Here is a 25,066-nt window from a genome sequence, read left to right on the forward strand (position 1 = left end):
GGCTTGTTTCACATTTATTTATGAAATTTGCTGTAGGTTTTTGGCAGATGTCTTTATTGGGTTAAAAAAAAGTTAACCTTTGATCCCGTTTTGCTAAGAATGGGTACCGTGAAAGTTTTTGTAAGTTATTTTATGTACCTACTGAGATGATCGTATGGTTTTCCCCTTTAATCTATTAAATGTACTGAACTGCCCCCTCAAGAAAAACAAAAGATAGTCTCAAATAAACACTTTTACCCCAAATTGTTATTTATTTTCATGAGAGGGGGAAAAAAGAACCTTTTATGATAGTGAAAATATATTTTATTTTTTAATACAATAGCTGCCAGCAATATACTGGTTCCAGAGAGAGAAAAGAAAATACAAGCATTCTACAATAAGCTTTCATTTTCAAGTAATTAAAAAAAATGCTTCAATTCTGTTCAAGTTTATGATTTGGGGGAGTTGAAATTTTTTTCCATAATAAAAGTATAATTTTGAAAGCCCCAACCTTGGTAATTTGTAAAGGATGGGATAAAAATGATGATACAGTATAATAATGAATGTTTCTCTCTCTCTGAATCAAATACTGATTATAACCAGTGTAAGAAATTGGTTAATCAATAAATTTGATGAAATGTGTATCAAAATGTTCATGAAAAAATACATTTCTATTTCTTCTCATTTTTACCATGTAGATATTTTCTAAATGGATTATTTTAAATGCACAGAAATAAAAGCTATCTACACGCAGCTCTAAAGAGATTCAAAACAACAGAAGTAAATGTGCCTAAATTCTAAAGTCAAACAAATGAGTGTAAGAATAAATGTCAGAAACCTCTTCATTGTATACAGATTGCTCAAGGGTTTAAAGATAGTTGTATAAGCCAAAGTTACCAAGAAATAAAATCTTGTATGAATTTTATCACAAAAGTCAACAATCTTGGTAAAAGGAAATAACAGAACTATACAGAAAATCCACATCTATATTTTTTTTTAAAGGGAGAAGTTATATCAACTGAAATAGTAGACAGCCTTCCAAATGTTGAACACAAAAATTTCTCAGAATCCCTTGGAAACTATAAGATCTTCCATTCAGACTCTTATCTTGTTTAAGTGAAACAAAAGGGGTTTAAATGAAGGGGAGAATGATTCAGTAGTTGTAGAAATAATATCAGACTATTTCTATTACATCAACCCATACACTACATGAACTACCATGAAAACTTTTCATGTCCCAAATTTCCCAAGACTGTAAGCTATGATTTTTCCACAAATGTAAGATGGGGTTAAAAAGGTATGTTCTAGGGTCATCTTTTTTTACTAGCTTTTGTCCATTTGCCAATCTCAATCTCATCTAACTTTCCTGATAAAGTAATAAGATCTGTCTTTCTACAGAAACACAACTCTGCCTTCATCAAAATTATAACAGATAGACCCTCCCCCTTCCTTGGATATCTAGAGAGACAGCCAAGTGTAATCATGGGGTACATTTTTTAAAAAGAAGAGAATAAATATCCAAAGTGGCAAACTCTTCACAACTGAATTTCAGAATGTGTTCTTCATCCCTGTTTTGAGGACTGTAGCTCTTTCCGCATTAGCCCTCTACTCTGCATCACTTAGTCCACCATTCACTTGAAACAGACGCCCTGCTTCGCCTGAATTATGCTTTAAGCTATGAGGCAAGATTCAGTATCACCTGACGCCAAGTTGGTCCTATGGTAAAAGTAAGTGAAAAGTGAAGACGGCTGTCTGTGTATTGGTGCACAAGTGATGCAATTCACCCACGGAAGCTGCTGCCACAGAATTTCTCAATATATAACCTGATAGTGCTTCTTCCTGGAACAAGATAAGTCATCATCCAATACTTAATTACAAAATGGTGGGTACCCTAACTTTGTTCAGCAATAAGGAGTTCTAAAAAAGGTAAAGCAAAGAAATCTCCCTGAGCCAAATGGATACAATATGGAGTTTTTCTTATCTTTCTACACCAAGCTAATTACCGATAGATTTATATAAATGCACAATGCTTATAAAAAATCAGGCTGCCTTCCATAAAGCCAGTGTTTACTAAATGTTAGCATATCATAGGAAAAAAACATTGCTATTTTAAAGAAATATACTTAAAATTTCCAAAAACAGCCTATGAGAAATAGCACTTCTTAAACAAGTTAGGTATAAAAATGACCAAAAACATTACTATAGTCACAACCAGTCTTTGGAGTAGTACACAGAAAGTCATTTTTTTCTTTTTTAAGTGAATAAATACCTAGCAAACTTTTATTTTCATCAAGTTTATCCTCCCTTGTTACACACAAAAAATTCCTGGTTTAGGACTTCAGTTTAAGAAACAAACATGCAGAGTGCTATTCCTCAATGTAGCTTCAGAAAAATTTAATTGAAGGAAATGCAATGATTGAGATTAGGCAAAACTGCAGTAAATATGAAGTCACCATCACAACTATAATTTAGTCCAAAAGGAGTGAACCATACCTTGCCTGAAGTCTAACAGTAAATGGGATGGAATAATAACCTGTTTAATCTTATTTTTAATATAGGATTTATACTGCACTCTTTAGATTATCAAATATGCTTTATAAACAAAACTCTACTTGATATGTTGACAAATCCATGCTATCTTCCTTAGGCTAACTTTTACATTACTAATCATTGCACTGCTAGAGCTAAATGAACCAAATATCAGTGTACATAGTGTTGCTCAGAAGATCTACAGACAGCAAGGCTGATGCTTACCTTAAAAAAGAGCACTTTTACAATATAGGAAGAGAGCAATAATGTTCCAAATGAATGGCACTGGACAGAATACATATAACCAGTAACATATTTAGACTGAGCGTATCAGGTGCCCATTGGTTTCTCTTATATTCATAATATGCTTGAGAAGATCTTGAAAATACCATCCTTCCCTCTGAACTTTCAGCTTCTAAGTAGTGTCAGATAGTATCATTAGTATGAAAGAAAAATGCTTTTAGGCAAAAGTAAAAATCCATGTACAAAGTAAAATAACAAAATCTGCACTGACTTTTGGTAGAAAGCACTCTTCTCGGGTGGTAACATCCTTTAGTACATATCCAGGATAGACTAAACTGAAATAGAATACTTTGATACAGTAGCAATCCTTTCATATACTCTTACTAAATATTATAAAATTCCAAAAATACATAAATATTCCTTGTACCATGCATTATGCACCAGTTTGGGCCTGACTGAAGGGGTCACGGTTACTATTTTTTAAATTTTTTTTACGGTTACTATTTTAACAGTTGAACAGTACACCTCAAAAGCTCTGTCATCGATACACAGTGAATGGACTCCAGGGATGAAGGCTCCAGAGAGATGGCAAACTACCTTTAAACTACCGTTAAAGTGAAAGTTTGTGATGGAGTGTCTCCAAATTGGAGGAGAGGAGGATACAGGCTAGGGGATATAGGCAGGGTAAATGAATTTTAAAATAATACTGCTTAGGAGTATATATATTTCGAGAGAGCTACTATACCTTGTCTATCCTTTATCCTAATCTGGAATAACTGCATGTTCATGCCAAATAAAGTTTCTACTTTCTAGGAAGAGGAGCAGTCTGTTAGGCAAAGTATGTTCTTAGTCAGGGGAAGATGTGAAGACGCTTCTCTCATAAGTGCTCTTTTATTTGGTAAGTCTCTTGGCTACATCACTGTATGCTATTTCAACCTCCTTATCACTGGGGCAGGTGTTGGTGAACTCATCCCTACTGTAGGCATTAGTTAGGTATCTCCAGATGCCAGTCATTCCTTTTGGAATATCGAAGTTGCGGTATTTTTTTGCCACCACCTAAAATACAAAGAGATCAAAAGTTAATGTTTATATGCCATGTCTTATAAACCAGACATGTATCTGATTTTAGGGCAAATTAATTCCGTGAACCTCTCAAAACTGCCTCTACTTGAAGTCTGTCCCCTTCATAGACATTTAAAATAATGATAAGGACCGCAAACCACACCAGAAATTCAGAAGTGTGGTGGTGACTGCAAACGCCTGCCTTTACCAACAAGAGAAACAGTCAAGTGCAATCACTGGATAAATACTTTAAAACATACACAATAGTTTAGGTCTTCGGTCCATTTTTTGATTGGGTTGTTTTGATGTTGTTAAAAATCATGAGATGTTTGTAAATTTTGGAGACTAATCTCCTGTCAGTCACATCGTTTGCAAATATTTTCTCCCAATCTGTGGGTTGTCTCTTCATTTTGTTTGTTTCCTTTGCTGTGCAAAAGTTTTTGAGTTTAGGTAGGTCCCATTTGTTTATTCTTGTTTTTATTTCCATTATTCTGAGAGATGGATTGAAAAGATATCGCTGCAAACACACACACTAGTCGAGACCTGTTTTTCTTGACCTTGATCTTTAGTGCACAGCACAGTGTTTCACACACTGTCACTTGTGTTAGCCGCTCAGTCGAGTCCGACTCTTTGTGACCCTATGGACCACAGCCCACCAGGCTCCTCTGTCCATAGGATTCTCCAGGCAAGAATACTGGAGTGGGTTGCTGTGCCCTCCTCCAGGGGATCTTCCCAACTCAGGGATCGAACCCATGTCTCTTATGTCTCCCCACTAGTGTTACCTGGGAAACCCAGTAAATGTAGTCACACAATAAATGCTCAGTAAATATTTTCTGCCTTGAAAAGAAAAAGCCAGGTGATCAAAGAACAAAGTTTGATGCTGTATGTAAGTGTAGCAAGCACTTTAAAGTTACCTTGAATTTTTATGCAGTCACAGAAAAAAATTTTTTCCATTTCTCATAGGCATTGATTTTAATACACAATTTTCCATTTAATACACCTTAGGGTGTTTCACCTATTGCCTAGACAACATTAAGTTACACTGTTTGGAGGTTCTAAATAGTGAGTGTCAGAATACCAGTCAAGTTTTACACACAGGGGGAGTCCTGTCTTTGTAAAAAGGTATCAGGTTTAAGAGCAACGTGACCCACATCCTGCAGGCCTACCTTGACAATGTGCAGCTTGGGCAGCAGGTTGCAGTCAGCTAGTGTCATTTCATTGCCATCCAGAAATTTACGTGTGGAAAACTTAATGTCCTCCATACTATTCTCATCAATTTCATCAGGGAGGGGAGAATTCAGATATTCATCTAGTTTCTGCAGTGTTTTCACGAGACCTCGCTCCAAAGCTGAAAGAAAGATGGAAATGCTATAAGAAGGAAAACCACCCAATCCCCAAAGTCTTACTTTGAAGTAAGACTTCAAAAAGTGTTACTCCTTCAGTCAGTAACTGGTCTCGCTGACACTGGGGTACAAAACAGACAAGGTTCCTACTCTCCCGGAGCTTATTTATTCACTTGCGGGGGAGAGATGAGACAAATTTACAAGTAAAACTACAGATAAATATAAAAACAAGTATGATAATTTCAGATAATGTCATCTATAAACATTTGTTAATAACTAAATGCCCCATATACAAACGCATCATGGCCCAACACAATTGATGTCTAAACTGGAAAACAAAACAAACAAAAAAAAATGGATGAGAAAAGACAAACCTATTATTTCAAATATAGAGAAGAAAGTCTTGCTGAGACAGAGATTCTTGCCCTCAATTTTAAATCCTGCTCCTATAAAAATATTTGGATTTATATCCATGAAATGTGTTAAGAAACACCAATTCAAGTAGAGAAGCCTGAAGTTTCTGCACTGCCTTAATATATACAAGAAGCCAAAAATAGCACTATCTTATAATAATATGAAAAACAGAGGGCAGATGAGAGTTCAATTTACAATACTGAACTGGAGCCCTCTTCAGGTTTCCCTGGTGGCTCAGATGGTAAAGCGTCTGCCTGCAATGCGGGATACCCAGGTTTGATCCCTGGGTCGGGAAGATCCTTTGGAGAAGGAAATGGCAACCCACTCCAGCACTCTTGCCTGGAAAATCCCATGGACGGAGGAGCCTGGTAGGCTACTGTCTATGGGGTCTCAAAGAGTCGGATACAACTGAGCGATTTCACTTTCAGCAAAATAGAGTTTGTTGCTGTCTATTCACTAAGTCGGATGTGACTCTTTGCAACCCTGTAGACTGTAGCCCACCAGGCTCTTCTGTCCATGGGATTTACCATGGGATTTACTCCATTACTAATGGAGTGGGTTACCATTTCCTTCTACAGAGGATCTCCCTGACCCAGGGGTCAAACCTGCATCTCCTGCACTGGCAGGTGGATTCTTTACCGCTGAGCCAGCAAGGAAGCCCGCAAAATACATTAAGATGCTAAAATTATTATAATTCAGAGAACAGTAGCATGCAGCCCCTCTGCATATTTAGAAAGTCAAGGTCGGTGACCCTTAGCAAAGAGGGGATGGGAACACCATTAGAATGGGTATGAAGTAACAAAGACAGACCCTTGCTTATCCCTTTTTAAAAAAATTTTTTTTTTACCTTTTATCTTCTCAACCCACCTGTATCTCCCACCCCCAGAATAGATGAGTTCACAATGATGAGTACAGTACATGTACTTGCCATAAAAGAAAGTTAAAATCATAAGGTGACACTCTGTATTACTTGTAAGTTTGAATAAAGTTGGATCCATTACAGAAAAAGGGAAAGCTTTACATACTATATACTAGATATTTCACCAGCAACATAAATGTCCAAACACAACACTTGCTCCAGACTGCTCCCCCCAACTCATCCCTTGATCCCTTCAAAGCAGTCCAGACAATAGATGGTGGTCTTAGGTAGATGGCTGTAGGTATAAAAAGGGTTTTAGAAGTACATAAGAGATAAAAACCTTCTGAGCTTGGAAACCAAGCTGAATATGGAAAAAGGACAGAAGTATTCAACAAAACACAAACTGAAGCCCTAGTATATGCCAAGTTTTGTTCTAAGCGTCATTAAATTCACTACTGAATAAAACATAAAAGGTCCCCACTCTCTGAGTTTATACCTGGGAAAATGAAAGTGGTGTAGAGAAGCTGATCAACAAAAGACTCTCATGGTGATCCCTTCAGTGGGAGTGTGGAGTCTTAGCCCCTGGACCACCAGGGAGGTCCCTTCAGCTTTTTTTAAGTGGAGGTGTAGGTTATAGGGTATGCGTGCATCCAATTTTAGTAGAAATTGATCAGTTTTCCAAGTTCAGCACAGCAAGCAGCAGGTATGGACGTTCCAGTGACTTCACAACTTCAACATTTGGTATAGTCTCTTTAATTTTAACCCTTTTTGAGGATGACAGATTTGGTTTTAATCTTTTCCTCTTTATTGCCTCTTTGGATATCTGCTTTTTGTAAAGTGCTGTTTGCTCAGTTTTCTCTTGGACTATCTGTTGTACTGACTTGCAGTTTTTTTATATACTGCAGATGCAAATTCTTTGTGCTTCCATGTATTACACATTCCTTCTTGCTTTTCACTTGCTTAATGATGACTTCTGATGAACATAAATCACTAAACCTAATGTAGTCCCATTTATTTTTTTCTTTTATGATCAGTACTTTGTGTTCAGTTTAAGAAACCTTCTGTTCAGTTCAGCTGCTCAGTCGTGTCTCTCTTTACAACCCGATGGGCTGCAGCACACCAGGCCTCTCTGTCCATCACCAACTCCCAGACTTTACTCAAACTCACGTCCATCGAGTTGGTGATGCCATCCAATCATCTTATCCTCTGTCAGCCCCTTCTCCTTCTGGCTTCAGTCTTTCCCGGCATCATGGTCTTTTCCAATGAGTCAGTTCTTCGCATCAGGTGGCCAAAGTATTGGAGTTTCAGCTTCAGCATCAGTCCTTCCAATGAATATTCAGGACTGATTTTCTTTAGGATGGACTGATTGGATCTCCCTGCAGTCCAAGGGACTCTCAAGAGTCTTCTCCAACCCCATGGTTCAGATGCATCAATTCCTTGGCACTCAGCTTTCTTTATGGTCTAACTCTCACATCCATACATGACTACTGGAAAAACCATAGCTTTAACTAGACAGACCTTTGTGGGCAAAGTAATGTCTCTGCTTTTTAATATGATGTCTAGGTTGCTCCTAACTTTTCTGCCAAGGAGCGTCTTTTAATTTCATGGCTGCAGTCACCATCTGCAGTGATTTTTGAGCCCCCCAAAATAAAAAAGTCTGTCACTATTTTCATTGTTTCCCCATCCATTTGCCATGAAGTGATGGGACCAGATGCCATGATCTTAGTTTTCTGAATGCTGAGCTTTAAGCCAACTTTTTCACTCTCCTCTTTCACTTTCATCAAGAGGCTGTTCAATTCCTCTTTGCTTTCTGCCATAAGGTAGTGTCATCTGCACATCTGAGGTTATTGATATTTCTCCTGGCAATCTTGATTCCAGCTTGTGCTTCATCTAGCCTGGCATTTTGCATGATGTACTCTGCAAATAAGTTAAATAAGTAGGGTGACAATATACATCCATGATGTACTCCTTTCCCGATTTGGAACCAGTCCATTGTTCCATGTCCAGTTCTAACTGTTGCTTCTTGACCTGCATACAGATTTCTCAGGAGGCAGGTAAGGTGCTCTGGTATTCCCATCTCTTGGGAATTTTCAACAGTTTGTTGTGATCCACAGTCAAAGGCTTTGGCATAGTCAATAAAGCAGAAGTAGATGTTTTTCTGGAATTCTCTTGCTTTTTCGATGATCCAATGGATGATGGCAATTTGATCTCTGGCTCCTTTGCTTTTTCTAAATCCAGCTTGAATATCTGGAAGTTCGTAGTTCACATACTGTTGAAGCCTGGCTTGGAGAATTTTGAGCGTTACTTTGCTAGAGTGTGAGATGAGTGCAATTGTGCAGTAGTTTGAGCATTCTTTGGCATTACCTTTCCTTAGGATTGGAATGAAAACTGACCTTTTCCAGTCCTGTGGCCACTGCTGAGTTTTCCAAATTTGCTGGCATACTGAGTGCAGCACTTTCACAGCATCATCTTTTAAGATTTGAAATAGCTCAACTGGAATTCCATCACCTCCACTAGCTTTATTTGTAGTGATGCTTCCTAAGGCCCACTTGACTTCACATTCCAAGATGTCTGGCTCTAGGTGAGTGATCATCATGGTTATCTGGGTCATTACGATATTTCTGTGTATTCTTGCCACCTTTTCTTAATATCTTCTGCTTCTGTTAGGTCCATACTATTTGTCCTTTATTGTGCTCAACTTTGCATGAAATATTCCTTTAGTATCTCTAAATTTTCTTGAAGAGATCTCTAGTCTTTCCCATTCTGTTGTTTTCTCTATTTCTTTGCATTGATCACTGAGGAAGACCTTATCCCTCTTCTTGTTATTCTTTGGAACTTTGCATTCAAATGGGTATATCTTTCCTTTTTTCCTTTGCCTTTCTCTTCTCTTCTTTTCTCAGCTATATGTAAGGCCTCCTCAGACAACCATTTTGCCTTTTTGCATTTCCTTTTCTTGTAGATGGCCTTGATCACTGCCTCCTGTACAATGTCATGAACCTCTGTCCATAGCTCTTCAGGCACTCTATCAGATCTAATTCCTTGAATCTATTTGTCACTTTGAACTGTGGTGTTGGAGAAGACTCTTGAGAGTCCCTTGGATTGCAAGGAGATCCAACCACTCCATTCTAAAGGAGATCAGTCCTGGGTGTTCTTTGGCAGGAATGATGCTAAAGCTGAAACTCCAGTACTTTGGCCACCTCATGCAAAGAGTTGACTCACTGGAAAAGACTCTGATGCTGGGAGGGATTGGGGGCAGGAGGAGAAGGGGACGACAGAGGATGAGACGGCTGGATGGCATCACCAACTCAATGGACGTGAGTTTGAGTGAACTTCGGGAGCTGGTGATGGACAGGGAGGCCTGGCGTGCTGCAATTCATGGGGTCGCAAAGAGTCAGACACGACTGAGCGACTGAACTGAACTGTATAATCAATCATAACGGATTTGATTTAGGTCATACCTGAAAACCACTAGTGGTTTCCCCAACTTTCTTCAATTTAAGTCTCAATTTGGCATTAAGGAGTTCATGATCTGAGCCACAATCAGCTTCTGGTCTTGTTTTTCCTGACTGTATAGACTTCTCCATCTCCAGCTACAAAGAATATAATCAATCTGATTTCGGTATTGACCATCTGGTGATGTGCATGTGTAGAGTCGTCTCTTGTGTTGTTGGAAGAGGGCACTTGCTATGACTAGTGCGTTCTGTTCGCAAAACTCTGTTAGCCTTTGCCCTGCTTCATTTTGTATTCCAAGGCCAAACTTGCCTGTTACTCCAGAAATCTCTTGACTTCCAACTTTTGCATTCTAGTCCCCTATGATGAAAACGACATCTTTTTTTGGTGTTAGTTCTAGAAGGTCCTCACAGAACCGCTCACCTTCAGTTTCTTCAGCATTACTGGTTGAGGCATAGATTTGGATTACTGTGATATTGAATGGTTTGCCTTGGTTATCTAAAGGCAAATTATGAAGCTATTCTCCATTATCTTCTGGAAGATATTTTACCAAGTATATTTATATCTCTAATCCACTTAGAATTGATTGTGTATAGAGGGATGTTTTTTGACTCTGCATTCTGTTTTTTGTTCTATTTGTCTATCCTTCTGTTAATACCACACTGTTTTAGCTACTGTACCTTTACAACACATCCTGATATCAGGCAGTATAAGTTTTCAAACACATCTTTCTTCAAGATCATCTTGACTATTCCTGGCTCCTTACATTTCCCTCATAAACTGTAGAATTAGCGTGTTAATTTACATGTGTGTAAGCACACATAGATACACACACAAACTGTTGAACTTCTGAATGATCTATAGATTCAACACAACTTCAATTTGAGAACTGGCATCTTTATAATTTTGAGTGTCCCAATCTATGAATATCATTTTTTAAAATTTTATTCAATTTTACGAAATTAAAAGAGATTGCTTCTGTTTTCTATGCAGAAGTCTTGTCCATTTTTGTTAAGTTTATTCCTAAATATCTGATATTTTTTATTGTATAAATATTTTTATCACATTTTCTAATGCTTCTTGCTAGCAGGCACAAATAAAACTCATTTTTATAATAGCCTCATATGCAATCACTCTGATAATTCACTTTTTTTTAATTCTTAGGGTGTGTCTGTAGATTACTTTGGATTTTCTACATTTTTGATTATATTAAGAATAATGACAAATTTATCCCTTCTTTCACAAGTCTCATATAATGCATTACTTTTTCTTGCCTATTATGCTGGTCAAAACCACCAATACAATGCTAATAGAAGTGGTGACAGTAGCACTGTGTTCTAGTTTTGGTTTGAAGAGGAAATCTTTCACTATTCCTCTATTAAGTATGACTTTTCTGTGGATTCTCTGTCAGATTAGGGAAATTCCTTGCTATATATAATTTTTTTTAATAAACATTTTAATAGTATTAAATTTTATCAAGTACTTTTTCTGCATCAATTGAAATAATATCATAGTTTTTCTCCTGTATTCTATTATTGTGACAATTTGAATAGATTTTTTTGAATGTCCAATCTTCCATTCCTGAATTAAACTCAACTTGACTATATATATGATCATTTATCATATTGCTGGATCTGGCATATTTTGTTTTAGCCTTTTATGACTGTTTGAGAGAGACTGGCCTGAAAGACTCCTTCCTTTTGATGTTTTTCTATCGTTTGACCTTAAAAAGCAAGCTCAGACGTATTTCCTCTTTTCTGTTTCCTGGAAGAGTATATGCAAGACTGATGTTACATCTTCCCCAAATACTTAGAAGAGTTCATCAGTGAAGCCATCTTTGTGAGATGGTTTTTAATTATAGATATAAGAGAATTCACATCTTGAATCACTTCTTGTAATAATTTTCTTACATGGTACTCTCTGTAAATTTATGCAAGTGTTTTCAAATTTATAAACATAAACATTTTCATAATATCCTCCCCAAATCATTTAAATGTAAGATCTGTAGTAATTCCCTTTCATTGCTAATAATGGTTATTACCTTCTTTTACTTGATTTTTCCTGTGAAGAATTTATCAATTTTCTTATTATACTTTTCAAAGAACTTTTAGCTTTGCTAATCCTCTCCTAGTTTTCTTCTATTTCATAAAATTCTATTCTTTGAGTATCTCATTCCTTCTACTTTCTTGGGTTTAATTTGCTGATCTAACTAAATCCCTGAGGTGGATACTTTAAGGTTACCAATTTTTAGCTCTTTTTTTCTAATATACGGATTTAGAGCCATAAATTTTCCTCTAAAGAAGCTTTGTGTGTGTATGTGTGTACACTCAGTTTTGTCAGACTCTTTATGGCCCCACACACTGTAGCCTGCCAGGCTCCTCTGTCCATAGAATTTTCCAGACAAGAATACTAGAATGGGTGGTTACTTCCTACTCCAGGGGATCTTCCCAACCCAGGAATTGAAACTGCATCTCTTGTGTCTCCTGCACTGGCAGGTGGATTCTTTACCACTAGCACCACCTGGGAAGCCCAAATGATAGCATATAAGTTTAGACGTGGTATATTTTCATCATGTTATTCTTCAACCCATGGGTTATTCAGAAAGACACTGCTTATTTTTCAAACATGTAGAAATTTTCTAGCTGTACTTTTGCTACCAATATCTAGCTTATTTTCTTTGTGGTTGATATGATGTCAATTTCTTTCGGAAAATTTTTCAGATTTGCTTTATGGTTCAGCTTTATGGGTTTCCCTAGAGGCTCAGAATACCAGACCACCTGACCTGCCTCTTGAGAGATCTGTATACAGGTCAGGAAGGAACAGTTAGAACTGGACAAGGAACAACAGACTGGTTTCAAATCGGGAAAGGAGTAAGTCAAGGCTGTATATTGTCACCCTGTTTATTTAACTTATATGCAGAGTATATCATGAGAAATGCTGGATAAAGCACAAGACGGAATCAAGTTTGCTGGGAGAAATATCAATAACCTTAAATATGCAGATGACACCACCCTTATGGCAGAAAGCGAAGAAGAACTAAAGAGCCTCTTGATTAAAGTGAAAGAGAGTGAAAAAGTTGGCTTAAAGCTCAACATTCAGAAAACTAAGATCACGGCATCTGGTTCGATCACTTCATGGCAAATAGATAGGGAAACAATGAAAACAGTGACAGACTATTTTTCGGGGCTCCAAAATCACTGCAGATGGTGACTGCAGCCATGAAATTAAGATGTTGCTCCTTGGCAGAAAAGTTACGACCAACCTAGACAGCATATTAAAAAGCAGAGACATTACTTTGCCAACAAAGGTCCATCGAGTCAAAGCTACGGTTTTTCAGTAGTCAGGTATGGATGTGAGAGTTGGACTGTAAAGAAAGCTGAGCACCAAAGAATTGATGCTTTTGAACTGCAGTGTTGGAGAAGACTCTTGAGACTCCCTTGGACAGCAAGGAGATCCAACCTGTCCATCCTAAAGGAAATCAGTCCTGAGTGTTCATTGGAAGGACTGATGCTGAAGCTGAAACTCCAATACGTTGGCCACCTGATGTGAAGAACTAACTCACTGGAAAAGACCTTGATGCTGGGAAAGATTGAGGTGGGAGAAGAAGGGGGCAACAGAGGATGAGATGGTTGGATGGCATCACCAACTCAATGGACAAGAGTTTGAGTAAACTCCAGGAGTTGGTGATGGATAGGGAGGCCTGCATGCTGCAGTTCATGGGGTTGCAAAGACTCAGACACAACTGAACTGAACTGAACTGAACTGAACTGAGTGGCTCAGATAGTAAAGAATCTGTCTGCAGTGTGGGAGACCTGGGTTCAATTCCTGGGTTGGGAAGATCCCCTCGAGAAGGGCATGGCAACCCACTCCAGTATTCTCACCTGGAGAATCCCCATAGACAGAGGAGCCTGGCAGGCTATATAGTCCACGGCGTTGCAAAGAGTCAGACACGACTGGGTGACTAAGCACACACACACACATCAGCTTTACAGTCAATTCTGTGTTTCATGTGCATTTGAAACACAAGGGTATATTCTGCAGTTTGGGGGCACTGTGAGATTAAATTTATAACATCAGTGAGATTAAACTTGTTTACTGTCTTATTCAATTCTTCTATATTCTCACTTAATTTTTCTTTTTGGCAGATTCTAACAGTTACTAAAGGAGTCAGTTAAGATCTCCCACCAAGATTGTGGATTAGTTTATTTCTCTTTTAGCTCTGTCAATCTGGTTTATATATTTTGAGGGTGAAAGGGAAAGTCGCTCAGTCATGTCCGACTCTGTGATCCCATGGACTATACAGTCCATGGACTTCTCCAGGCCAGGGTAGTGAATTTATTTATAAATATAAATCTAGAGTTATTTTATTTTCTTGGTAGATTGATCTTTTTAAATCATTCTGAAACATGTTTCATTATCTCTAGCAATGCTTCTTTCCTCAAAGTCTACTTTGTGCAACGTCTATATAGCTTTACCATCTTTCTTTTGGTTAGTATTTACACTGTTACATTCAACTTTTCTGGGTCTGATGATCTGTCTATCTATCTGTGTGTATTTCAAATGTGTGTGAAGGGGGAGTATTTCTTCTTGTACAAAAACAACTATTTTTAATCCTGTTAGCAAATTTTGTTTTCTACTTGGGAGTATCTGAATCATTTACATCTAAACAAACTTTGGTTTAGAACTGCCATCATACATTTGTTTTCTATTTGCCTATTCTTGTTCTCTTCTACTTTTTTGCCTTCTTTTGGATTAATTAAAATATATATATTATTATTCATTTCTCCCTCACTCATGTATTACACATTTTTTTGGCTAGAATGTTTCCTTGACTTACTAAAGCTTAATTATAACTTTTACCATTTTCAGGATAATACAAGAGCCCTAGAACACTCTAACTGTATTTAACTGCCTTCCTGTCTCACCTGGGCTTCCCTTGTGGCTCAGCTGGTAAAGAATCCACCTGCAATACAGGATACTTGGGTTCAATCCCTAGGTTGGGAAGATCCCCTGGAGAAGGAAAAGGCTACCCACCCCAATATTCTGGCCTGGAGAATTCCATGGACTATACAGTCCATGGGCTCGCAAAGAGTCAGACACAACTGAGTGACTTCACTTCACTCACATGCTACTATTGGTTTTTCTATTAATTTGACATATATTTTAAATCTCAGAAGTTACTACTGTTCTATACAGACAGTATTCATTTATATTTTGTAATATATTTGTACTACTTTTTGGTTTCTCTTCCTTCCTACATCTCTGGGTATTCATTTGAAATCATTTTCCTTCTGCCTGAAAAGCTACTTTTAGCAGTATTTCATTTAGTATGAGCCTGCTAACATGAATGTTTGGTTTCTGTTTATTTGAAAATGTCTGTTTTGCCTTTACCATTTAAAATTCATAAATAAAAAACAATCATTACTTTCTTATTGTTCAGTTGAAAAACTTGATGAACATATGTTAAGAGAACTGATTCTCAGAGCAGCCACAGGACATAAAGTAGATATTATCCTATCTTATAGATACTGAGATAAAGGAGAAGAGAATTTGCCCTTTCTCAACATCAAAGAAAGGAGACATCTGACATCTTGGAATTTGACTTGTTACAACTCCCTGAATATTATAAAGTGAACTGTAAATTTCAGAGGCTCATAGAGGAGGCAGTAAGAAAAAGCTGACTAGTTAGCAAGTATATGGATCCAGAGGATCTTCCTGACCCAGGAATCGAACCAGGGTCTCCTGCATAGCAAGCAGATTCTTTACCAACTTAGCTATCAGGGAAGCCCTTATATGGCTCCAGGGCTGTAAATATAAGTGTCAGATCTTGAGGCAAAAATAAAATACTTGGAAGTGCTTGCTTTCACTTTTGAAGATTCAATATGCTTCTGTCAAAAGCAGTGAATACAGAATAAATACACATTAGATACAAGGACTTGTTCTTTGATCAGATTACAATGAACAGGATAGTGGCCTACAAGGAAAGATAATAAGGAATTCAAACACTGAAATAATGTCTCAAACGGCACTTGAGTGGCATGACCAGTCTAAGCAAGTTTACGATCTCTGATCTGCTCTAAATAAATCCTTTTCCTGAATTAATTCTCAAAAGTATCCAAAAGAAAAATAAAATATCCTAAATTTACAAGGTCTCTAATGTACAGTGTTTACATTTGTAGCTGTAAGGCACTAAAATTCAGAGGCTAACAGAACATTACAATTGCTGCCCTGTAATTTTGGACTTAGCAAAATACCTGCAATGAAGTCGACTTGCTGTACTCGGCCAGTGTTAGTGATTTTTCATAGTTAAGAATGCTGGAATAAAGGGTGTATTAAAGAAAACAAAGAAGGATGAATTAGTTTGATACAATTTTTATGTAACAATATAAGGAATGGATAAAAATGAAAAATGAGGTAACGAGAACTAAAAAATGAGGTAACAAGAACTAAAGAACATCATTTAATAAACATAATAAAGTTTTGAAGACAAACCATCACAGAGGAATTTGAAGTTGGTTAAGATGAAAATCTCAAGGGTAACCACTAGGAGGCAGTAGCAGGCCATCAGAAAGTAATTCCTTTCGTGCTGCTGTATGGCGAAACAATACAATATTGTAAAGTAATAGAAAGTAGCTCCTTTCATGTTGCTGTACGGCAACACCAATACAATATTGTAAAGTGATTAGCCTCCAATTAAAATCAATAAATTTATATTAAAAAAAAGAAAGTAACTCCTTTTTTAAGCTCCTTGTCTTTTGTAACTAATAACAAGCACTATTATTCTCTAATACCCCTACTGTATTAATGCTGTATCTCTAAGAAGGTATTTCAAAAGTTCTCAAAAAAAAATTATGAAGTACAACAGAGGCTATACAAGTCATTTTTAAATTTAATTGTGAAAAATAAAAATATTAACAAACACTCTCACAAACACACAAACACACCAGGATCAGAAGTGTGGGGATATGAATACCTTCACGGTGGGATGATAAACTGGTATAGTCTTTGGAGAACAAAATCTTTTGACCTATTTGAAATCTAGCACAAGGACATCAGAGGCAGCACAGTTTGTCATAATGAAAAAACTTGAGGCACTCTAAATGTCAGTAGTGAAATAGTTAACCAAAAATATCCATATTATGGAATATTAAGCAGCATTTCTTAAAGTGAGGGAGATCTACACTTTGAAATGGAAGTATTTCTACCATATAATACATGATAAAGACAACTGCTGTGTGTGTACACACACACACATACATACACAAATACACATTTAAGTACAATATGTGTGCACAGAAAAAAGAAGGAGACATCCTAACTGTTGGGGAACAGGTTATATGATTGACTCAAAAAGGACACTGAAGTTTTATTAATTTCTGTACTATTTTAACTTCTTCAATAAGCATGAATTACTCTATGAATTGTGTAATTTGAATGAGTAAGAACAAGGCAGAAGGCATTAACTATAACAAGACAATTTCTGTTACAGAGAAAGAATATAATTTATAGTGAATAAAAAAATTATGTGCATTTACATCAATAAAACTATTTTAAAGCTACTGCTAGTTTTAATAAAGAGGTAATCTTACACAAGCAATTTTTAAAGATCTGGTAACATGTTGGCAGAAAACAGAGAGAGGTATTAGGTACTTAAAAACGATTAAATACCCAATACAGTTTCACTGCTACAGTGATGATCATCCTCTATTTCACACACTTTTTGGCGGAGGGCAGGCAGCACAAGAGAGGAGGTAAACAGGGAGGGAGAATAAACTTTGAATAAAAAGGAACTAATCAGAACCTAAAGATTCCTTGCCTCCATTTAAAAATGGGAATTGAGACATTATGGAATATGCCTCTGAGGATATAATGGCAGATTCATCATTGCTAAATTCACTGACCTCTTAAGAATATTATAAACATCAACAGACTAACAAATTATCTATGGGTTACATTTGGGAGCTTAATAAATTATATAAATTAAGGACATCACAGAATTGGAAAAAAAAAGTGTGAGATCTGGGACAGGTCATACCTAACCCATCCCATAAAAGTAATTACCCATTAATTTCTCCTTTAATGTTTCAAAAGAAAACACAGTTACTCTCGGTCACCTTTACATGTTACTAAAGAATTATATGTTTTATCTATCTATGTTTCCTTTATTTTATTCTCTAAATCTTTTTTATTTACTCTGTACCCTGATATAAGCATTGGCCCTTCTGTTTCACTAGCCCAACTGCTAAAGTATCCAAACATCTAATCCCTTACATAGATAGAAGTAGGTCCTAAAAGGCCTTAAAACTGTCCAAACACACTGAATTTTGTGAAATATTTAATAGGTTTTAAAAACCAATCAAAGACTTGCCTACTTTAATTTACCATGTAAAATAAAAAATCTATCAATGTGTATGTAGGCTGTTTATTATTTGGAGGAATAAGGAGGTAGATCATTAAGGCTTATTTAAGGTATTTAATTGTACTAAACAGACAGATAAAAGACCTGCAACAAACATACACAAGGGAGACCCAGTAAGCTCCAAAGTGATTTGGAATACTGTTTTCTAAAGTCTCATGGCAGTGTGGGGGGAAGTTGCTTGGCAACTGGAATTCTTATTTACCAATAGGTAATTTAATATAAAAAGCCTTCTAAGTTATGCGTGGTATAATCCACTATGTTGTTTGTTCTTATTGGTTACAGCATTCAAAGGACAGTAAATGTAGGTGGCTACTTAAGACAGGAACAAATTGATAGGAAAAAATAGAATACAAAGTTATACTTAAGTGAGTCACTTTCTCCCCTAGTCTCCTCCCCCATTCTCAGCCCTCAAAGCAATTTTTTTTTTAAAGCAGACACATTTTATTTCCCTCTCCTCTTTACCAAGCATCAAAAGAAATTTCAACCACCCTCTAGTTTCCAAGAGCCACACTGAGAAATAAAAACATTATGACTTTAAGAGAGTTCATAGAACAAGTTCATAGAAGATGTTCAGCAAGAACATCTGGGTGTACAGAGAACAGTCACCTGCAGGAAGGAAGGTAGAACAGGAGAGATACTGTCTCTGGATAGGAGGGGCCCCAGTGAACTGTTTACTGAGTGTATAAAAGACTCATGCAGAACCATTAGTCAAAAAAAAAAAAAAAGACAATTACTAAGGAAAATTGCTCCCTAGCTACGGCAGCTACTCAAACACATTTAATAGATGTAAGACAGGCCTGAGCACTAAAGTTTTTCCTTTCCCTATAGAAACACGATTTCATGCAGTGAATATCATTCCAGAAACCACTGAAATTCAATACTAAATTGTGAAATGCTGCAATTTAAAAATTTAATAGTAATTTTTAAAAGCCTGAATAGCTTGGCAATCTACCCACCGAAATAACAGAAGGAAATCGGCAAATGTGTCAACTTTTTAAAAGATGTTTATTCTTGCTCAACTGGCACTGATATTTTTTCCCTTTGGTATTCTTGCTCATTTGGGGCCATAAACTCCACCCAAAGAACCCCACCGAAGCTACCAGTCTAAAATTATGATGGATTATATATAGTGTCTTTAGGAATTGGCGCTTTGGTAATTACTGTTACTTTTAATTAAACACTAATGCTCTCTCTATATAGTTTTTGGCAGAAAGAACAATGCTTAACATCCCAAAGAAAAGGCGAAGTGACTGAACGGTGTTGTTAGGACAAGGTTCATTCAATGGGACCTCTTTTAAAGAGACTTTCCTTTTACTATATGTAAGTTTGCTAAATGAAATGATAAGACAGTGTCCTTTAATAAATAAAAGAAGGAGGTAGCATCTGCACTACACAAACCATTCTCACCAGGAAAATAGGACTTGAAGTGAAAACCTTAGTTTTAGCATACAGAGACCTTTGCAAGGCTGGTGTGTCCAAATGCTCTCTTAGAGCAACTCCAAAAACTCCAATTAACCATAAGGGTAATTAGCACAAAAATCCACCCAGGCTGACTTTAGGTTCCTGGCACCCAACAATAGTTTAAATTAAGCTATATCAATCTATTCCAACCACTACAACCACCCAATCCATTGTTTCTGAGACACTGTAATTTTCTGTATAGCTCCCTTCATGGTAACTTCTCAGAAGAATATAAGAACAAATCCATTCAATAAATATTTAATCACACACCCACTTTATGCTAGGCACAGTTAATCAAAAAGAAACAGAAAAAGAACAATTTAAGGACTTACTCTGGTTTATCATCAAATCTCTGATCAACTCTGAAAGCTAGTTTTTAATACTTTAAGGAATGGGCCTCCAAAGTAATCATTTATAATCACTGTCATAATAGGGTTTTCTGATCTTTGTTCCTGTTTTTGTTTTGTTTTGTTTTGGAGGTTTTTTGGGGTGTAGGTAGGAGGGACTGGTTCTACATTGCTAATTCAACCACTTGTTTTTTTTTTTTTTTTACCTTCATTAGCCTCTGGCCTGGAATTCTTGATATATGCAGAGAATTTGGCAAAGATGTCCATTCCAGCAGTATTTGATTCTGGGTGTTTTGGTGAAAGCTTTAAGTACCTAAATGAAAAATGTAATAATGGATTATACAGCCTCCAAAGATATATTAGCATAAATCCTCTCAATCAAACCATTGTGCTAGCAGTTACTGGACATCTTTTAACAGTTATTACCCTAAGAAATGCCATCACCAGTTTTCCACAGTACTTTTAAGATATACTTTTCCTTAGGAAACAAAGTTCTGCACAGTGCTTTTGTTCACGTATTAATATTCTTGGCATCCAAAGGGCATCCGCACCCCATCTCCATTTTATAAATTAAAATTCTGGGAAAACAGTCTACTTGTTCAGAGAGTGGTGCCAAGTCAATGGGCGTCTTAGTAAGAGAACTCTAGAGCAGAGCTGTCCAAGAGAACATTCTGTGCTGACAGAAATATTATATATCTGAATTGTCCAATATGGTAGCCATTAGTGACTTGTGGCTATCCAAATAGGAATCTAAATTAATCATAATAAAGTTAAAACTCATTTCCTCAGTTGCACTAGCCACATTTCAACTGCAGAGCTTTCTCAGATAGGAATGCCAAACAGACATCTTTGGTATGCCATGCACTGAGCCAGCCGTGTACAACAGTGCCACAGAACCCTGGCAGTAGGAAAAGAATCTAGACTGGCCAAATTTAGGTCAAGGACAGAAACAGCAGGAGGCCGATCATTCACTTTAGCCCTACATTCAGGATTTTCCAAAACTTCCCATATACGAAATACTATAAGGGTAACACTGAGCAACAGAAAAATAAGACATAAGAATTTTTCTAACAAGTGCTCTGTTGTGTTATTACAAAGTCTTTCTACTTTGAGAAGAGACATTTCATGACACAACAACTTTTTTAAAAAGACACACACATGTGTATTTTATATACTTAAATTTCAAATACATATACTTAATTTTTATTTCTTCCTTAAATTGGAAAATATGCATGAAAAAGCCCAATTCTTTACTTTTCCCTTCAGTAGAGTTTGCAGCAACTCATCAGAACTAGAGAAATTCAGACTCTGAGCACCACTTTAGGAAAGACTGTTCTATTCTTAAAAGCCCTGCAACACTTCCCTGGAAAATGGACTGGGGCAGTAAAACTACAGAAAAAAAATCTTACATTGAACTAGTTATTCAGATTTATTCATACATTTTAAGATGCTTTCTTACCACTTGTCTTTAAATTGAAAACAAAAAATTTTTAGGAAAAAAATTTAGTCCAGTTGCAAGTTGTAGTTTCAGGCTAGTTTTTATAGTCATATTTTTTATGTTTACCATTTTAAATTCAAGAAAAGATATCTTCTAAATTAGACATAGTACTATACTGGGAAGGAGAATATAAAATATCTATTGAATATCTATATGCTCAAGTTATTTCCTTTTTAATATCTATTTTTAAGCTTGAAAGGTTCTTTATAATTAGAAGTTAAATTACCTACATAATGAGCTTTTCAGTGAATGATTACAGTAAATAAATTTCACCTGAGTGTATGTAATGTATATTATATATGTGTGTGATATGTGTGTTTATATATAAATATACATATATAACATGTTTTTTTTCCTGTTAACTACAGAAAACTTTATCATCTCTCTCTCTTTTTTTTATTCCCCTCTGCCTGAGCTGAAACAGTTAATTCCAGCTTCAACATCCCTGGATTTCCCTTGACTATGAAAATAACCAGCCTGTAGTTTAAATAGTTCCACCACTTTTAATACAGTACCTTCATTGACTCATTCCAAAGAAAATATAGTGCAAGGAACAAAAGCGCCTCTTCAGTACACCTATGTCTTCCTCTAGCCAAGTTTCCAAATTTACTCTTCTTTTCCCCAACCAATATTTAAGAGCACCTACTTTTTCTAATGAAGTAAACTTCATAATTCTCAAAGTAACTTATAGGGAAGTAGATTTGAATTATAGATTATTTATATATTCATTTTATGCATATATTTATTTATTCTAATAATTAGGTACCTACTATGTGTCAGAAGTTGTACTAGGGTTATAAAGACGAACACACAGAATCATACTTACCAGAGACCTATTTTAATGAGCAGGTAAAAATGTAGGACTTGCAATCAGCATATCCTTTATTACATGGAAACATATACTATTACAACTCTTTAAAAAAAACAAAACACTACTGTTCTCTAAAACAGGTTAAACATGCCCTATTCTTCTCCAAGACAAACCATTAAATTTGTAGTATTAATTTAATGCATATAATACTATAGGCACACCGCGAGTGTACACCGAGTACACCGAGACTACTCAACCTCAATCTCTCATTTTGCTGAAAGGAAATTATATTTCGGAAAACTTACATAGTTACCCTCAAATCACTGGACTAATTAAAAGTATCATCAAACTCACATCTCCTGTCCCCAAGTCCAGTGCTGTTGTTTTTGTATTATTACAGATCAAGTTCAAAAAGATAAATCAAATACTAAACCATTAGGCCCAAAATCAGTTGTCAACTTTTTTGCATTTCCCCCAAACACTGGATTTTAATAATTCATTAGTAGTAGTATTGGCAAACTGCTTGACTAAGCAATACTTTTCAACTATTATGAACATTTACTTTAACATTTAATAAAACAAAAGTAAATGATTAATAAAAGGCTATGTGTCAACCACAGAACAGACATGCACATCCAGGGCATTGAGACTTTAAGATCAGTCCTTTATTACATCCTATATCACATCACTGACTAGTATTTATGGCAGACTAGCTAAGAGTATTTCCATCCTTTAAGAAAAATCTCAGACATTTTCTCCTTTCTTGTGTTAATATGAGAATAAAGTGTGGTTATACAAGTCTATTAAATTACTCCTGTAAATTCAAGTTTCATTGTTATTTCTCTTAAAAAAAGAAAGAAAGAAAGAAAAAAGGCTTAACAACAGTTTATAGAACTTTTCTCCAAAATTATCTAGCTTCCTCTATCCTCCTCTCCTTTTATCACAGTAAGTGGGCCAAGTATACAAGCCTGCTTCAGTTAAAAATCCAAATTTCAAAGTTTTTAAAAAGCTTTTGGTGGGGGTCGGGGTAGGGGGTGGCAAAGTAGTTCCTTCTTTCAAGCAAGGGGGAAACTGAAAAAAAACACCCCAGAAGAGAAGACAGTTTCTCCATTAAAACCTATAGTTACCTAGACTAGCAAAAACTCCTTGATTTTAGCTTTTCATTAGTCTCTAAATTCTAAACAACTCTAGAATAGCTTGTATTTGTCACGATTAAATCAGAAATGTTCACATAAAACCCCCTCTGTTCTCAGTTTCATCAAATGCCAAAAACATGTTATTAGAAATGCTGGATTCTAGTTCACCAGCTTACACAACTCTTCTGCCTTTTTTCTCCTCCTCCTACCTGGAAACAAGCAGGCTTACAATCAGTGTAAATAGGATCAGCTAAGGACCTGAAGACCTCATCCTAGAGAAAAGGCTGATCCCTGACTGCCCTAGAACAGAGGAAAGGGAAAAGAATGCATGTGATGATCCCAGAAACACTTCCTTCTCTCTCTCTCATCCTCTAGAAGCAAGTCTGTGTGACAGAAAATATGCTGTTTCATCAGCATTTCACATTATGGGTTACAGAACCCACTAAGGGCAAAGTACTCTCAATCCAAACATGCTGCTGCTGCTGCTGCGTCGCTTCAGTCGTGTCCAACTCTGTGCAACCCCATAGACGGCAGCCCACCAGGCTCTCCCATCCCTGGCATTCTCCAGGCAAGAACACTGGAGTGGGTTGCCATTTCCTTCTCCAATGCATGAAAGTGAAAAGTGAAAGTAAAGTCGCTCAGTCATGTCCGACTCTTAGCGACCCCATGGAGTGCAGCCCACCAAGCTCCTCCATCCATGGGATAGTCCAGGCAAGAGTACTGGAGTGGGGTGCCATTGCCTTCTCCGAAACATGCTGCTCCCATGCATATAAACAAAAACTCATCAGAAGTTAAACCTCCCCTACTTTTTAAACAGGGTTCACTAAATTAAGCTGGACAACCACTTTCAGTCCCACTTGGCCATCACAGTAAAACAAACTCCCTTCGCTTTCTATTCTGCCCTTCCTCTAAACTTGAGCTAGCCTTCAATTTTGTACTCACTAAAGCACAATTCCAATTAAAGACTCACATTTTACCTTTAACAAAAGTCAAACTCAACCAAATGAAAAATAGGAGAGGAAACAGGTTTTTGAAGGCATATAGATCTAGCTTTGAAAGGAAGTATGCCAACTCTGCCCAGGTGGCGCTGGTGGTAAAGAACCCGCCTATCAATGCAGGAGACATAAGAAAAGCACGTCCAATCCCTGGGTCGGGAAGATCCCCCGGAGGAGGGCATGGCAACCCACTCCAGTATTCCTGCCTGGAGAATTCCCATGTTCAAAGGAGACTGGCAGGCTACAGTTCATGGGGTCACACAAAGTCAGACACAACTGAAGCGACTTAGCACACAGCATGCACATGCCAACTCTGCCACCATTAACTGTGAAACCTTGCACGAATTATTTTGATTATTCATCTTCAGTTTTTCCCTAAAGTCTTGGAGAGGATTGAGATACTCCACAAAATACTCCGCAATGCACAGTGCATGGCACACTATTAGCACTTGAATGTTAGTTAATAACAGCAGAGGCATTAGTAACATCAAAAATACTCCCTTCTATTTAAAGTAAAATT

At 36.8% G+C, this 25,066-nt stretch overlaps 1 protein-coding gene across 1 annotated transcript in view; it reads right to left on the reverse strand.

Moving 5' to 3' along the window:
- Positions 1 to 224: 224 nt before the first annotated feature.
- The window catches only part of CLIC4 (chloride intracellular channel 4), a 78,474-nt gene continuing 53,632 nt past the window's right edge, over positions 225 to 25,066 (reverse strand). The window contains exons 4-6 of the mRNA XM_061393103.1: positions 20,313 to 20,419; positions 4,980 to 5,161; positions 225 to 3,807 (exon numbers count right to left, since the gene is read on the reverse strand). Coding sequence (XP_061249087.1) covers positions 3,643 to 3,807; positions 4,980 to 5,161; positions 20,313 to 20,419 — 454 coding nt within the window. The 3' untranslated portion in view covers positions 225 to 3,642. The remainder of the gene's footprint in view (positions 3,808 to 4,979; positions 5,162 to 20,312; positions 20,420 to 25,066) is intronic.

This window comes from Bos javanicus, chromosome 2 (genome assembly GCF_032452875.1).
Source record: "Bos javanicus breed banteng chromosome 2, ARS-OSU_banteng_1.0, whole genome shotgun sequence".
Classification (NCBI taxonomy): Eukaryota; Metazoa; Chordata; class Mammalia; order Artiodactyla; family Bovidae; genus Bos; species Bos javanicus.